Genomic DNA, 16,772 nt, shown 5'->3' with positions numbered 1-16,772 from the left:
CATGAAACAAGGAATCCAATCTTAAAGATGACATACTTTTTCTACCAACCTAAAGCAGCAAGATATCCATTTGCTTATCATTTTGAAGAAAATTCATGTCCTAGATAAAATATAAAGGTAGGTAAAGAAAAATTAGCTCTACTGATATTGATTCATATGTCCCTAATTCAGTCTCATAATTAAACTTTATTGCTTCAACATATCATAATTAAGTGACAAAGTACAATTTTATTTTTATTTTTTTGGAAAAGAATAGTAGTATAACTACTAAGATTATAAAGAAACATAGTCAAATCCATTAGGTTGTCATGATTCGATTATATGAGATCATTAACATATGTTATATTATGATTTATGTTCTAATTCCATTAAGATTAAATCTCCCCATCTACATTCCTTGTGTTAACAAACATATAAAGAGAAAATTGAGGTTAATTACTTTTAATTGTAATTAATATTAGTAGTTTGAGCTATATATATATTAAAAGTAGTCTTAATGTTTTTATTATTATAATAAATTGAATTACTGAGATTAAGTACAAATATATGTAAAAGTAAAACTGAGCCATTTCGCCTTCAATAAATCAACCATATATAATTCAGTGATACATCGGATTTTGTGATTCCCGTCCTCTATGAATTTGGGACCCATTAGTAACTCAACCATCTAACGGGTCTGAGTTCTAAGGATCCATAAGCGGGTAAATAATTAGGCCATTTAGCGGATTGAGGATTCCGATCCATATTATCGGGTCGGATTTGTGTCATGGAAATGGGTTATTAGGCCTAATAAACCCTTTATAACAATAGCCATTATTTTTCCTTCTCACCGTCGACGGCCCCTCCGCTTTCTCCTCTCGCTCGCCCTTCTGCAACCCTAGAATCGCCACCTACGCCACCACCGAAATCCCATCTTTCTGATCCTTCCGCCACCGTTCTTTCCTCCGATCTCGATCCCTTTGCGTGTCGCGAAGGGGAGGTTCCATGAACTGCGAAACCTGCCAACTCAAGGAACTGGTGAGACCCTATTTTCCGAAATCCTTTTGGCCCTTGTTCGTTTCATTCCTAACTTCATCCTCCAGTAGCTTCGAGTAGGTTCGCATATACCGATCCTCGTTTCTTTCCTCTTCTTCGTGTAATTTCAGGCGTGCTTTGTAGCTATCGCTTTAATTTCTTGTTGACTATTCTTCGATCATTAATACCAGGTGGTGGTGCCGACAGAGATACAAGATGTGCTGCGTTGTAAGTTCAATTATTGCTTATGTTCAACAGTGGAATTTGCATGACTATGATTAGGATGTGTAGCATTTGTCTTTTACGATTGTTAGTCTTGTACAACCAGCTGATTACCATGTAGTGGCTTTCTCACCGTAGCTATTTTTCTTGCTGATGCATCGTAGATGCCCCTGTATGTAGATGTCAGGCATGTGATAGCCGTGTGTCATGCTGCACAACACGTGCCACAAATGGCAACAACTTATGCAATGCTGACTTATAGTTCATGTGCGCACCTCGATACGAATGATAAGTTGGTCTGACTTTGCCAGATTCCTAGTTTTGTGAGAGAAAAAGGGTAAAATGAAAATTGTTATAGCTTAGGAAGGTCTAGCACTTGCATATACGTGCAATTAAAGGAAAAGTCGGCTGTCATTTCAATGATTTAGGTAGGAATTCTTTTGTATTTGAGAATATTAAAGTTACTTTCTAGAGTTCTTGGGAAACTAAAGATTTTAAAGTGAACGAAAAAACAATGCAATGGTAAAAAATTGGTTAATTGCAAAGATATGAAAGTGCTCGACCCTTACGCTATATGAAAATTTATGTTTTTTATCCATGAGATTTTCATTTTGACATGGTCACACCAATTTATCATTCATATAGAAATTTATGTGGTGCCATGTCATAAATATACAATTTAGTTTTCCGATTTTGCAAGGAAAATATAAGGCTAAATTCTTCAGTTCATGGTTTCGCTGTTTTTAAGCTCACTTTTCCAAAATTAACACAACTTTAGATTTTCCTGCACTCTGAATATAAAAAAAGGAAATTTGTAAACATAATATTTTTTGTTTATTTATTTTTACTTGAGGCATTTAATCATGGAATAAACTTTCTACAAATTTTCTTGGAATCAAAGTGGCGTAAACTATTTTGAATCTCTAGTTTTGCTTATGCCTTTTTTATCATGTATATTTTTTCTGAACTTCTGAAACAAATGCTGGAACTGCTTTAGCATTCCAGACCATGTGGTTATCGTGTGTATACTGCCTGTGACCTTTGATCTTCAGCAGTTGTCTTTATCTGTTGCTGATTTTTGGACACCTCTGCATATATTTACCAGTTCCTTTTTTGCAGGCATATTGCATACAATTATCTTCCATAGAGCATTAGGACTTGTTCGGCCCAAGGATGTTGAGTGTGAACACTTCGAGCTCACCTATGTAAGTTGTTTGCCTTATAACAGAAGCTACTTAAGGTGTTGAGTTGTAACCATATCTGGCATATGTTGTTGCATTTAGTGTCCCATTTGGATTTATTTCTTTATGTTTGCTTTCTTTCAATTTTTGTTGTGTATGGTGTCATAATGTGGCATCATCATTGGACACCCTTTCTTAACTAGGTAGCATATATCCAATTATCCATAGTTTATCAGTCCAAGTTGTCATGACCTTCTCTTTATGCACATGACCGGATTCTGTAGCTAACAGTCAATCCACAAGTTTTGGCATGCATTATTATTGACTTGACAACCAAGAAAATTGGGCATGCCTTGGTGCTGTTTGGTGTGTTGCTTCTTTATAAAGTGTGCTGTTAGTTTATGGTTTGCGTTTGACCTGTAAAAGACTGCCAGTCTGTTGCATTTGCATTGGTTTTGTCTCCGTTGAAGTTCTTTGTTTTGCGTTTATGTTTCTGTTATAGCCATCTTATCCTGAAGCTTTCTTGCAGGTTCGTTGTGGAGATCATGAGATTGAAAAGAAGATAGATGAAAAGATTGACCAGTTCATTGGTTGGGTAGAGAAACATCCAAACAGAAAAGGCCAGGTTTATGCTTTTATATTATCAGATACCTATCGGTACTTACGGTTCACAGATGATGCTAGGACTCTATTTTCATTTTTTTTAGGCTGATACGTTCATGAAATTTTTGCTGGTGCAGGTATGCTTATCTTTTTACGAGATCAAAAACAAGCATGCAACATGGTTTGGGAACAAAATTGAGCGCCTTTATTGGGAGCAATGGTATATCAATTTACATGTGTTAAACCCTAAATCTCATGGTAAATCTCATTATACCAAAGCACCCGTAAGCACTGGAGGTAGTAAGGCTCTTTCTCTGAATTTGCCAATTTTATCATTATTTTATTATTTGATAATCTAACCTTCTATATATCTTATGATCTTAGAAAATGCATCTGAAGAGAGCAGTTCGAGACATGCTGCCTTAGAGTCATCATTATGTGAAGTCTTGTTTCAAATTATAAGATTTTCTGATGAGAAAAAAGACCACATTCCAACTGTACAAAACTCTGAGATTATATCATTTCCATTTGAGATCTCAACTCCAAGGTTGCTTTGTCCGGACACCATTCTCTATGTCCTAGTAGCCACAATGCTTGATTTAGTGCATTAAGTGAATTAGATTCTACACAACTCGATCTCCAGGTAACACCTTTTCTCAACATGTTCCACAGTTCATCAGACTCCTCTTTTGGTTGGCATGCTGATGTGCTTAAGAGGATGCTGCAGACTGGACATCCTTCCATGCTCAGTTGACTTTAAAATTATGCAGGCGTAAGTTGCATACAGTCATCCTTTCATTTCTAAAAATGTTTGTTCATGTTACAGAAACCATTGCTGCTTAAAATGTCATGGTAAATTAATATCAACTACTTCTCTGAACCAGGTTTATACTCGGTGGCGAATGAAGCTGAAGAGAAGGGGCATTTTGTCCATTGATCTTGTACATAACCCTTGGACAGGCCTATTAAATCCTCATCATTTGTTGCAGTTTCCTGAACTACATCTAAGGCATCATGGCAGACTACAATTGCCCCTGCACTTCAGTGTGAGTATCAATGCCAACTTAAAATGTGGCTAACAAGTTATATCATGATATGCACTACATACTTTTGCTCAAATGTTCATTCTTCTGTCTCGGTTGCTCGCCGTGTTTCATATTGCTCTTAACTTGTTTCATCTGCAAGTTTAAGTATGACTTTTCGTGCACCAAATAGGGTTCTTTAACTGGCCATGTTATGTGCTTCTATTCTCTTGCTGAACTTGCATCAGGTCTGCAACCTGTAATTTTCATATTCTACAATTGAGTATTGGCTAGTGATCAACACTCCTGCAGTGGTAGATGACAGTAATCTACAATAAACATAGCTCATTCTTGGCATGTACGAATTTGAATATTTTATTGGATCTAGTAAAAATCATATCATTGGAGATATATACAAGATAGTCGTTGCTGTTCGCTTGGTTGGGCAGTTAAAGGCATCCTAGGTGCATCCCTTGGGTCCCTCCGCCATGTGGGATCTGCTGCACTATCTGAGCACACATAAAACTAATGCATGTTACTTTAAAATGTACTATTTATCCCTATTGAAGTGAAACAAAAGAGAGTCAGTAATTTGTCACTTAGATGTATCCATATGTAACGAAGGAAAACATTTGTTGTAATGTCCATCGGATGAATCTTCTTCTAGTTTAGTGATTGCATTAGAATGTTTTGCATTACCCCAAAACTTGGTCACGGGTACTGCCAATACTTTCCTGTTCGATCAGTGCAATCCGTTCTCTTGCATCTTCATCATCAAAAAAGGGAAAAGAATGCCCAAGATGCCATTAAGTGACATGACTGGATTCAGTTCCCCAATCATGCTAATGGGATACGACTGTGTGGAGTTCAACTTGTCTCCCATCAAAGATTGAATCTTCTTCTCTTTGCTTTATCTTTCTCCCCAGTAACCCTGTCAAGTTTGACCAGTCCCAGAATAGAGAAGGCCAAACACAAACACAGAGAGAACATATCCCTCCTTCCCTGCCATGACCTCCGGTATGTGTTCCCTTCACCGCAAGCCACACGGATCAACTGTGAGCAGTGTGCCTGAGCTATAGCATCTACACCTCTGGTAACATGAACTATTTCTTCAACAATTTTCCTGTCTCAATAGTCATTCCAAAAAGGGTAGAACCTGCAATGGTCCACCATCACGGGGAGCAAACTAGTCAGCAGAGGTGATATTTAACATGTGCCCTAAAATGGAAGCCATCACCTCCCAGGTCACTCCTTGTTTGTGAAGATAAGATCAGAACATATTCTGCAGGCAGGATGGGGCCGAGAACACAAGCATTTAGCTTGAACAGTGTGCCAGCTCTGATACAAGAGTTGGAGATATCAGGTTGTCCACTTCCAACCCATTTCCTGGGCCTGGATACCCTACACGGTTGTGATAGATAAATAGTCATGATGTATAGCACAAATCGTATGATCCCCATCTTTGCAAGTTATTGAAATCCTCTATCTTGGTAATGATATATGATGAATAATAAAAGAAATAGAAGGAGCCGCATCAAACACACTTACAACTCAAAAGGACCACAGACATCCCAATTCCATTGAAATCGAAGTATGCCATTTAGCTGACGCAAGCGAGTGGGGATGCATGCTTTTGATGTTGACTTTAAGAAATATCAATCCTGTGTGTGCATCGCGCCGGTAGCAGTGGTCTTCGTCTTCAATGTCTTATTTACTTAAGACCTGTCATTGCTTTTGGCACTGTTGAGTTTGTGGTTGAAGGCTTCATAGCTGACTTGTCTGACACCTAATTGGGAAGGAATCTAATACATCAGATAAAACACTTGGTGTGCAAATAATTCCATGCCTGATAGATATACATTTGTCTCCTCATGGAGTATCATTCTTAGCATTAATATATTGGAATAGAGTAAATGATGAACCGACCGACCAAATTAAACGCTCACAAACTGCAACTGGAATTGATCATCGTTACTCCTAATCAACAACACCTAATGTTGATTTGCTTACTCCACATGTCTATCCATATCAATATCACCGAGCTTATTCAGGCGTCCTTCCCACGGAATCAGACAGCGGGGTGTCGGATAAAGTGTCAGCGGTTCGGCAGTCTCCGTCCTTGTCTCCACAACAATGGCCTGTGCACGAAAAAAGCATGCCACAAAAACATAAAAAGGCCTTCTGGTGATTTTGAGCTCCTCGAGCTCGGGATGATGATGAAAAACATCAAGTTGCTCATTTCAGTGTTATCCAAGTGTAATCTCTCTCTTATAACTATACGGTTTCTGGTTGGCCCTTTGACAGAATGAGCGATGATAGGCCCATTGAGAGGTTAAATCTGTTTGCGGTGAGGCGGCGTTTGGGATAAATCGTGTAAAATGGTCTTTGGATTGGATTCGGGAAATATATATATGTATATATATATATATATTCTTGAGAAATTATTGACACGGGGATTATCCCAATTATTTCCTGCTGTCTACCACCATTTGTAGGCCACCAGCCATGTGCGCGGTGAGCATCGGGACCAACGTTGGCTTCTGTCGCTCACCCTCCACCCTCCTCAGCGCGAACTCTCGGAGCACAGCCGCCGCAATGTACTTCATCTTGAGAAAGGCCATCTCCTTCCCCAGACAGATCCTTGGCCCGGCTTGGAAGACCGGGAACTTGAACGGCGACTCTCGCACCACCTCCCCGCTCTCCGACAACCACCTCCTGTGATCGAAATCCAGGCAGTTCTCCCCCCAGAGCCTCTCCATCCTCCCCATGCCGTAGGGGAAGTACGTCACCCGATCGCCTCCCCTGATCCGCGTCCCGTCGGGCAGCACGTCGTCGCTTACCGCGTGCTTAGAGTCCCACACCACCGGCGGGTACAGCCTCATGCTCTCGCAGAGGCAGGCTTCCAACGTTTTCATGTCTTTGAGCGCATGTAAGTCCGATCGTCCCTTGGCTCGTTTCGCTTCTTTGACCAGCTCTGCTTCGACCTCGGGGTGGCTTGACACGAGCCAGAAGAACCATGTCAGAGCCGCCGACGTCGTGTCCCTCCCCGCCATCACGAAGCTGATGACCATGTCGCGGATCACCTCTTCCTCGTGGCCTCCGGTGATGAGCCTCGACAGGAGGTCTTTGTGCTGTGTGCCATTCTCCAGCGTCGCCTTCCTCCTCCGAATTACCTCCATGATGGATGCATGGATCAGTTTCACCGCGGCTCGGAGCTGACGCTCGGAGCCGACGCCGAGCGCGCGCTTCGCCTTCCAGACCACGAAGACCGGCGCAGCCCCTCGCTTTGCGCTGATCGCCGAGGCCACCTCGAAGGCACCGGCGAGGGCCGACTCGGGCAGCGAGGGGTCGAGGAGGCCGGGGTCTGTGCCGAACGAGATCTTGCACACGGTGTCGAAGGCGAAGCGGCGGAGCAAGTCCTGCATGTCGACCACCCGCCGGTCGGCGCACGCGGACGACAGGATGGGTAGCAGTCTCTCGCCGACCTCGCGCTCCAGAACATTAACGACGAATTCACGCAGGGATCGGGCGCTGAACTCGTGGCTCGCGAGCTTGCGCTGCATGTGCCAGAGATCGCCGTCGGCGCTCAAGATGCCGCGCCCGAGGAAGTCGCCGAGGATGTCGGTGAAGGGCTTGCCCTTGGGATAGTTAGGGAAGTTGGTCTTGAGCATGTGCTCCAGATTCTCGGGGTTGGCAGTGACGACGATCCGACGAGCACCGAGGCGCCACATGACGAAGGTCAGGTTCGGCGATGCCTTGAGCATCTCCGTGTACCAATCCAATAGCCTGTGCCTGTTCTTATAGAACGGAAGCAACGATCCAATGACGGGGTGCACTTTGGGACCGTGGCACGAAGGAACGGTGCCAGCGGCCGACAGTCTCAGGACCAATCGGTGCAATATCAGGAAGAAGACAAAGAAGAAACAAAAGAGCAGTAGCGGAAGGGGTGGCATCGGAGGAGATGGCAACTGATTGCAGAAGCTGAACAATACCAGATAAGGGTTTTCACTGCGGAGAGAAACAGAGATAGACATAAGAGAGAGAGAGAGAGAGAGAGAGAGAGGGGTCGGAAGCAAGTAGGGACCGTTGGAATTTATATGGGGGAAAGGGAAAGGTGTGGTGTGCAATTGAGCACGTGCCGAAAATGTAGCAACAATGCATATCCGTTATCAAGTAGTAGGCAATAATACTAATATTGCCATGATAAAATGGCTTGGGTTAATCTTAATTAGGATTGAAGTAGAAAATGTATGGGACCAAAGAGTTTAAGATTAATCCGTGAAATCTATCCATCTTTTCTTTATCTTATCCTCTCGACGTTAAACCTGAATTGATCATATTATTATTTCTTTCGCTCCTATTCAAACACTCGGTCAAAAATTATTTCTGAAACTCAAAACTCTAATCTTTAGAATCAGTAGAGTTACTGTCAGATTCACTGTCTAAAAAGCAATCCATCCTTTCTTTTCTTCCTCTTTATCATATCTTTTTTCTCTGCTCTCGATCAAAAGCTCAATTGGATACACCTAATCTAGTCAAGATTCCCAATGACTTGTACTAATCTTCGATGTTCGATGAAGTTGCATTTGATTATATTAGCTGTCTCTTATTTCACTTTGGGTATATATAATATGTATATATATGACTTAGAATTTAATTTTATTATTTACAGAGGTTTATTTTATACCGAAGAAATAAAAAAAAAACATCGCATATTTGGATCAACAATCACCACAGTATGTATGCTGGATAGAACTCTGGATTTCTAGTGGCCATCCCTCAAATCCCAGTCCACAAATATCAAGTTGTGGTGTGGTTGAGAACGAAAGCTATCAAGTCGATGATGGACCATTAGAAGCCAATTCTTTTCGATGAAGCTATAGAAAATATGCCCACTCAAAAAGAAATTAAAGAGAAGCCCCAAAAAAAAACAAAAAGAAAGAATTCAAGTACAATAATGATGATATCATAAAATATATTTTTATTTTTCATCGTTTCACACGACTAATGAATGATATGTCAAAAAGGAAGAAAAAATTTTCAAAACTAAAAGAAAATAATTATAGATCAATAATTAATAACATACTAGAAAGTCAATATAAGATTAATGTGATTCAACAAATCTCACCTACTTTCATTGAAAATTAGATTTTTTATTATGTAAAGTCAATTATATCCTTGAATTATCCCTATTTAAACATAAATCCTCTCGTATAGACATAAATCTACATTTTTTTCTCTCTCATGTTCTTTAGAAATCTTAGAGGATAACCTTCTCTAGATGACCTAAAAGATAACTTTATTTAAATATCAAGAGTATCAAAAGGTTTATCATATTTTATATTTCCTCGCTAAAGATAATGAAATATTTATAGAAAAAATAAATTTTAATTTTTAAGATTTTCTTATTTGCATCATTGATGACTCTCGTATTAGAATTTCTGATCCTTCGGACATATAGACTTTAGAAATCTAAAAATATTTGTTAATCATATGTGAAAACGACAACCAACACCTATAACAAAAATTCAGAATTATAAATAATAATAATAAATAATAAAGAGGATGAGAATTAGTGGCCATGCTTCCTGTGTTCACCCACAATATGAGGACAGCGAGAAACAACAATAAAGGGGAACAAAATCATTTTTCATGTGGAAAAAATAAAATTAAAACCTTGAAATATTAAATTAAAAGAATTTTATTTATTATTATTATTATTATTGTAAAAGGGATAGTCGACCCTAATTCTTGATGGAAACATTTGCTTTGTTGCCACATTTGCATCGGTGTTGACAGTCCGTCCACAACTTGTACTTATGCTCCATCCCTCGTTGGATGCAAGATGTGCTTTGTTTCTTGTACCAAAGTAGTAGAATCATTCATGTATCGAAGAGACCTATCGATATAATAACTTGAGAAACCTTGAGATTGGACGGTAAGTATAGCCTTTTTTTTTAGAGTGATTTTTCTATAAAAGACTTTTATGTTGAGTTTTTCACTTTTTGTTTTCGTTTTTCTTTTCAAAATAGTATCTTATAATTTAAAAGACATTCAAATTATTTTTGTCACCTTTGCCTATACCATCTCGTCCATCATTTGTCATCTTTGCTTTTTTTTTCATCTTAAGGCCTTGTCTATAGTGGAGAAACAACGAGGAGGAAGGAAAGAAAAATGAATAAAATAAGAGATAACAAAGAAAAAGTAGAAAAAGGAAAACTACGGATGAGTAAGGTGACAATGACAGTTTAATTACTTTTGAAATTAAAATATACTATTTGAAATTAAATTAAATTTCAAATTAACACTACCATTCTACCAAAATTTCAGCTTCAAATCGTATAATCATAATATAATTACACTGTTTTTAAAATTATTATGTGCAAATATAATTATATAAGAGTGGAGGTACTCCCTATATTTATAATAATCTAAATATATTGGCCACAATACTTCTTCATACATAACTCAATATTATCTTAACGAAAGAAACCCTCAACACTCCTCTTTCCATCTCCATTTGTACCTGTGGAGACAATTTTCTCCTTTTTTTTTTTCTTTCTTTGCTTCTTTTTATTCTTATTATTTTCACTTTTTCGGCATTAATGATGTCCTTATCGCGGCGTCACGTCGTAGTCGCGAGACAATGACATCGCGATTATATTAGGCTACAATATTTTTGAGCAAATAAGATCGAAAATACATCTGAGGACACGATTCGTGCCTTGACACATCTTCTAATCTATTTTATTTTTCTTTATTCCAATAAAGAAAGGAAGAAAAAGACATGTCCGGCAATCAACACATGCAAAAGATGCTTTAAATCGTGCCATCCGAAACACCAGTCGGATACGGCAAAAGCTGTCATTACCTGATTTTGACTAAATGAGGTAAAAACAAGAAGAAGCGGCAGACAAACGGACGGCTCAGAAAGGCCTATGTGTTGACATTTAAAGCATGCACGTTGAGAACGTTTATATAATGGACGGGAGAGAGCACCCAATTTTTCCCTCCCATTATTGAACACGTCGTACGGTCTCGTGACAAACGACGACGACACCATAAGGAACAGTTATTTCCTTACGTATCCAATCCCTAAGTTTGTGAACGTAAATGCTACGCGTGTCGATTTTTTCGTCTCATAACTCATTGTTTATCTTTGTTTACTTCAAAAAAAAATTTATATTTCAACAATCTCAAAAGAGGCAAAGGCAAAAACTTTCTCGATTGATAAATACATTTATTCGTGTCAACATCTGACAAGTGCAAAAGTCTATCTCTATCTTTAAATTTGTCTTCCGAAGTTGAATAAGATCAATAATCCCTTTTTTTTCTCTTATTATTATTATTATTATTATTTATAATTAAATTTGTTCGATGATAGTCTAATCAAACCGACGTGGTTGATGACATAATCAATTGTTGAGCATCATAAATATCAATCCAATATATTTTTTTTTAAATATATTATTTATATCATAGAATATTCATCCATGTATGTTAAATCGATTATAAAAGTCCATAGAGTCAAATCAATTACTACATTACTCAAATATTTTATTTTTTATTTTGTAGCTGACCTAAGCATAAAAGACTTTATCCGATCTCGATCTTTTGTGTAGATCAATATTCGATAGAACATTTGTATTCTTCTCTATTCAAATCAAGTCAGGTTGAATTAAATATCACCGATATCTTCCACGTTAAAAAAAATCTATCGAGTCAAATCAATTACTATCTTACTAGAAATTTTTACTTTTCATTTTGTAGCTGACCTAAGCATCAAGAACTTTGTCCAATCTTGATATTTATGTCGATCAATACTTGATCCAACGCTTATAATCTTATCTATTCAAATCAAGTTAAGCTGATTCAACATCACTAGCATCTTCCATTTTAAATATTAAAGAACTTATTGGGTCAAATCAATTATTACTTTACTTGAAATTTTTACTTTTTATTTTATAACTGACCTAAGCATCAAGAATTTCATATGATCTCAATCTTTGTATAGATTAATATTTGATCAAACATATATGATCTTCTCTCGTACCAAATTAAATTGATTCAAACATTATCCATATCTTTCATATTAAAAAAAGGCCCATCGGATCAAACCAATTACTACTTTACTCAAAATTTTTATTTTTTATTTTATAGATCAACATTCTATCTGAACATCCGTGGATCTTCTCTACGCAAACCAAGTTAGAATGAATCAAATATCACCGACATCTTCCATGTTGAATGAAAAAAGTTCATCGGGTCAAATCAATTACTACGTTACTCAAAATTTTTATTTTTCATTTTATAGCTGACCTAAGCATCAAGAACTCCATCCTATTTTGATCTTTGTGTAGATCAATATTCGAGTAACATCTACGATTTTCTCTACTCAAACCAAGTTCGAATGATTCAAACATCATCGACATCTTTCACGTTGAATGATTAAATCAATTACCACTTTACTCAAAATTTTTTACTTTTCATTTTTGTGTAGATCAACATTCGATCAAACATATGTGATATTCTCTACTCGAACCAAGTTAGGTCGATTCAAATATCACTGACATCTTCCACATTAAATGAAAAAAAAGCTCATCGGGTCAAATCAATTACTTCTTTACTCGAAATTTTTTATTTTTCATTTTATAGCTGACCTAAGCATCAAGAACTTTATTTAATTTCAATCTTTGTGTAGATCAATATTTGTTCATGATATTCTCTACTCGAATCAAGTTAGGTCGATTCAAACATCACCGACATTTTTCACGTTGAATGAAAAAAAATGATTGTATTTATACCAAGAAATCTACTTGACAAGCAATCTCCCATTCAAACAAAAAAACGAACGCTTTATACGAATTTTATATTCAAATGTTCATGAGTATTCATCATACGAACTCAAATGTCTGATGCTGGTTTATACTAAATACATCATCGTTGGATTCTGAAATTTCGGACCCAAATCGGATCAGATTCGGGTCGGGTCGGGTCGGGTAATAAGGCCTACCCACGAAGGTCTCGGGCTGGGCCCTGGTTTAACTATAAATCACCGACGGTGACGTTACCACTCCCGACCGGCCGCTCTCTATTTCTCGTGATCGGGAAGCTGGTTTGGGGATTATTAGGATTAGGGTTTTGGCTGAGCGACCGATCGATCTATTTCTTCCGATCTCATCAGGTTCTTGATTTGTCCAGCGTTTTTTCTCCGCGCTAATCTCTTAAATTCAGCGTTTTGTTTGCAGGTTCGATCGTTTCTGGCATTTTTCCTCACTCACAGATCTCTTGAAACGGAAAAGTTTTGGATCTTTGTGTTCTTCTTGCTTGTTGCAACTTCTTCCCCTTGGTCTGATCGCACGGGGCGCGTTTTCTTATCGTTATCAGATGGACTGGCAAGGGCAGAAGCGCGCGGAGATTCTGATGCAGATCATGCTCGTCGTGTCGGCGGTCGCTGCTTTCGGCGTCGGATACACCATCGGCTCCTTTCGGACGATGATGCTTGCATACGCCGGTGGAGTCGTGCTTACTACGCTGATCACTGTGCCCAACTGGCCCTTCTTCAATCGCCACCCCTTGAAGTGGTTGGATCCGAGCGAAGCGGAGCGTCATCCGAAGCCACAGGTGAACTCTGCTGCCGCTTCTTCCAAGAAGAAAGCAGCAAAGCACAAGTAGGAGTCAGTATTCTGGCACCGATGAGCATGGGGCTTATGCTGTTCGAATTCTATTTGCGGAGTCATGTTGTGGCAGTGCCTTATGCTTTCCGTGATGTTGTCTCAAAGCAACTTTAGCATCACATATCCATTGAGCTAATGGTTAACTCATACTTCAAACTTCTAAGTATTTTAGCTAAGCCTTATGTTGTCTTTCTTTTCCTTATACCGTTTGTTTGTTACTCCAAATGCCATGCTATTAGTTCCTTTATTATATGTTTCTTTCTTTTCTTGTGTGAGCATATGTGCAGGTAAAGCATATATCACCTTGTTAACTAGTAATGGAAATCTGTGTTCTCCTTACAAAATCAGTGAAATGGCTCTTATGCACTGGATGGAAATGGTTGATGACTTGATCATGTCTTCAAAATTTTAGTGTGATATTTGGTTCTAATTTTGCATTGCTGTTGCCTTTGAACCTCGAAGTGGTCTAGGTTTGACAATCATGTTTTATACATTCGGACTCTTTTCTCTTAATTTCAACAAATGATGATGACCAAGATGCATTTTGTGGAACAAAACTCTTTCTCTCTCAGTTATTATCAGAAGTGGGATCGAATTCTCTTTGGTGGTCTATAATGAAATATCATGTCAAGAAAGCCACTGTTCATGATTAGGAAGCAGGAAGCATATCCAATTCTATGATCCGAAAAGGTTTTCTAAAGTTATTCTAAGATCCAAAAGCATATCCAAAGGATTTATCTGAAAACAATTGCTTGAAAAAATGGATAAAAGAGTAGAGATTTTCGTATTATTGACTTAATAGTAGCTCATGATGGAATTCTTAGAGATAAATGCTGTTGATTTTTGTAAAAGGAGCTCGAATGGATTCAATGATGTGATCAAAGAGATAATTTTGGTTACTAGTGTTAGGTAATCTAAGACACAAGATTAAATAGTTTCCTTTGTTGTAGGCTAGTACGAAGCAACAATATTAGGTTATTATCAATTTATACTTAAATGGATAAATTTGCCACTGATTTACTTGGTAAATTTTTCAGTTTGCATGTATGTGTGTTTCTTCCCTTTTCTGTCTGGGGTTTATAGGATATAGATTAATAGGCTGTAATCTACACCACTATGATCTTGCAGAATTACCTGTTAGATATTTCTATGTATTAGAAACTAAGTACCCAGTTACTATGTAATCAAATTTTCCCATATTTTAATAGTTAGTGTTGTGTTCGTTCTGAAAACATGATATATATTATGTTATCTAGGATTTAGATTACAGTCTTCATAAATATAACCTTACAAAATAATAGCCAAGTATTCTCATCTTTAGGAACTAAGGTGCTAGGTACCATGTTTATAAGATTTCCTGCCTCCTAATAGTTAGTGGTGTCTTCACTTATCGAGTTGTTTCATTAAAAAAATAGTATGTTTTTTTCTTAAATGTCAGATTTAGTAATGCCTTCTATAATTTGTGTGCATGGTTTATGTTATCTTTTACATGGCAAGCATGGTCGTAGGGTCTCTGGTGTTCTGGTCGATGTGCGTGTTATCTTATTTTTCTTGTTCTTTTTTCCTGAATGGTTTATGTTATCTTTTACATGGCAAGCGTGGTTGTAGGGTCTTGTGGTGTTCTGGTCGATGTGCGTGTTATCTTATTTTTCTTGTTCTTTTTTCCTGAATGGTTTATGTTATCTTTTACATGGCAAGCCTGGTTGTAGGGTCTGTGGTGTTCTGGTCTATGTGTGTTTTATCTTATTTTTCTCGTTCGTTTTCCTGAATTATTGATGTTAATTACAGCATACACAGGTTTCTACTTGATTGTGAATTGTGCAATTATATCAACTTTACATCAATTTTGGTTCTTCTTACACGGTATGTTTACTGGAGTTCATAGCCAAATTGGATTCTGGAGTTTGATCATATGATGCAGCAGCTCGGTTGCTGATGAAACTTTCTGTTCATTGCTTTTTCTCAATCAACATTTATTGTCTGATCCAATTCATTGATTTAGCATGAGCTTTTCACTATACTTTGGAAATACTGATGCAATGGTACTATTTTCTTGATGGGGAAAATGTTTTGTGATATGTAATCGTTATGAAACTTGATGATAAATAGTTGTGTTGCAACAAATCACAATGCAGATGGTCTAAATTTAGTGTAGCTTCATGGTTTTCTGACATGGATTCTTCATTTTGTACTCAGTTTGGGTGTTCCTACAGTTGTAAAGATATGGAAGCCCCTTGTTCTAAGGATGGTAGTCTTTTGGACTCTATCCTAAGCATGTTGACATGGAGCAATGTAGAAGTGCCTTTGCCAAGCATATACTTGTCCTTCAGTTTATTGGCATAATCCATCTTAATAAATTAGACATATGGTGGTTGCCTAAGGTTATACACCACATTTATTTATGTAGAAAGTAATTGCTACAACTTGTTTATCTGGCTTACCCAGACAAGAGTGTTTCTCATTTTAAGCTGTTGTTTTTGTTAATTCTTTTCATTATTTGAGACCCTTAGACTGTGTTCATCTATTTTGAATTAAAAAATAAAGAAATGCAAAGCATTATCAACTATATATATTTTGTTTTATACTTCTCTAAAGATATGTCTGCATTTTTCTGAAAGCCTTTTCCATCACTTTGAAAATATTTTATTATTGTTGAAAGCATTTTTCTTTTTCTAATATTATTGTTGTCGTTGTTATTATTTGTTGTTGTTGTTTATCGGCTAGTCCGATTATTAAAGATCTAGTCCGATTAAAGTTCATGGGCTTGCATGGCTTGATATTGACCATGATATTATTTTATTTTTCTAGTGAAAGCATGCAATTTTATGGTGAAAATTTGGAACACCAAAATCTATAGCTCCAAGTGATGTCTCTCTCATGCCAACCCTCCTCCCTTGCCTTGACTTGGTGGTAGGTGTAGTACCCACCAAACAACAAGCAAAATTACAAATTGATGATGATGACATTATTGATGAAAATGAATGGTGATTATGATGCATCTCTCTCTGTGCTCCTTCCACTCAATGTCCTTGAAATTGCAAAATAAGTGCATA

The 16,772-nt window shown here is 37.7% G+C and overlaps 3 protein-coding genes across 4 annotated transcripts; 2 read left to right on the top strand and 1 right to left on the bottom strand.

The window, feature by feature from the left end:
- Positions 1 to 806: 806 nt before the first annotated feature.
- On the top strand, positions 807 to 4,252 carry LOC103996039 (autophagy-related protein 101). The gene is made up of 8 exons (XM_065164154.1): positions 807 to 1,017; positions 1,206 to 1,242; positions 2,356 to 2,441; positions 2,947 to 3,042; positions 3,158 to 3,317; positions 3,405 to 3,567; positions 3,693 to 3,792; positions 3,905 to 4,252. Exons 1-7 carry the CDS (start codon positions 985 to 987, stop codon positions 3,772 to 3,774), a joined length of 657 nt encoding a protein of 218 aa, XP_065020226.1. The 5' UTR covers positions 807 to 984; the 3' UTR covers positions 3,775 to 3,792; positions 3,905 to 4,252.
- Positions 4,253 to 6,414: 2,162 nt separating this feature from the next.
- On the bottom strand, positions 6,415 to 8,205 carry LOC103996040 (cytochrome P450 94B3). Its single transcript, XM_009416838.3, has one exon. The coding sequence runs from the start codon at positions 8,074 to 8,076 to the stop codon at positions 6,508 to 6,510; it is 1,569 nt and encodes a 522-aa protein (XP_009415113.2). The 5' UTR covers positions 8,077 to 8,205; the 3' UTR covers positions 6,415 to 6,507.
- Positions 8,206 to 13,103: 4,898 nt separating this feature from the next.
- On the top strand, positions 13,104 to 13,921 carry LOC135645113 (signal peptidase complex subunit 1-like). 2 transcript variants are annotated; one of them, XM_065163194.1, is made up of 2 exons: positions 13,104 to 13,226; positions 13,430 to 13,921. In XM_065163194.1, the coding sequence occupies exon 2, from the start codon at positions 13,430 to 13,432 to the stop codon at positions 13,715 to 13,717; it is 288 nt and encodes a 95-aa protein (XP_065019266.1). In that variant the 5' UTR covers positions 13,104 to 13,226; the 3' UTR covers positions 13,718 to 13,921. The 2 variants fall into 2 exon arrangements, with proteins under 2 accessions (XP_065019266.1, XP_065019267.1); XM_065163195.1 differs by having other exon boundaries at positions 13,144 to 13,290.
- Positions 13,922 to 16,772: the final 2,851 nt, after the last annotated feature.

Source organism: Musa acuminata, chromosome BXJ3-8, assembly GCF_036884655.1.
Source record: "Musa acuminata AAA Group cultivar baxijiao chromosome BXJ3-8, Cavendish_Baxijiao_AAA, whole genome shotgun sequence".
Taxonomy (NCBI): Eukaryota; Viridiplantae; Streptophyta; class Magnoliopsida; order Zingiberales; family Musaceae; genus Musa; species Musa acuminata.
The sequence above is the reverse complement of the archived record's forward strand: the minus strand, read 5'-3'. Positions and strand labels throughout refer to the sequence as shown.

Excerpts from the sequence above, each read along its gene's own strand:
- LOC103996039 (XM_065164154.1), top strand. The coding sequence starts at position 985 with ATGAACTGCGAAACCTGCCAACTCAAGGAACTG. Across the intron at positions 2,442-2,946 it reads AACACTTCGAGCTCACCTAT|GTTCGTTGTGGAGATCATGA; the intron begins GTAAGTTGTTTG and ends GCTTTCTTGCAG. Across the intron at positions 3,043-3,157 it reads ATCCAAACAGAAAAGGCCAG|GTATGCTTATCTTTTTACGA; the intron begins GTTTATGCTTTT and ends TTGCTGGTGCAG.
- LOC103996040 (XM_009416838.3), bottom strand. The coding sequence starts at position 8,076 with ATGTCTATCTCTGTTTCTCTCCGCAGTGAAAACCCTTATCTGGTATTG.
- LOC135645113 (XM_065163194.1), top strand. The coding sequence starts at position 13,430 with ATGGACTGGCAAGGGCAGAAGCGCGCGGAGATTCTGATGCAGATCATG.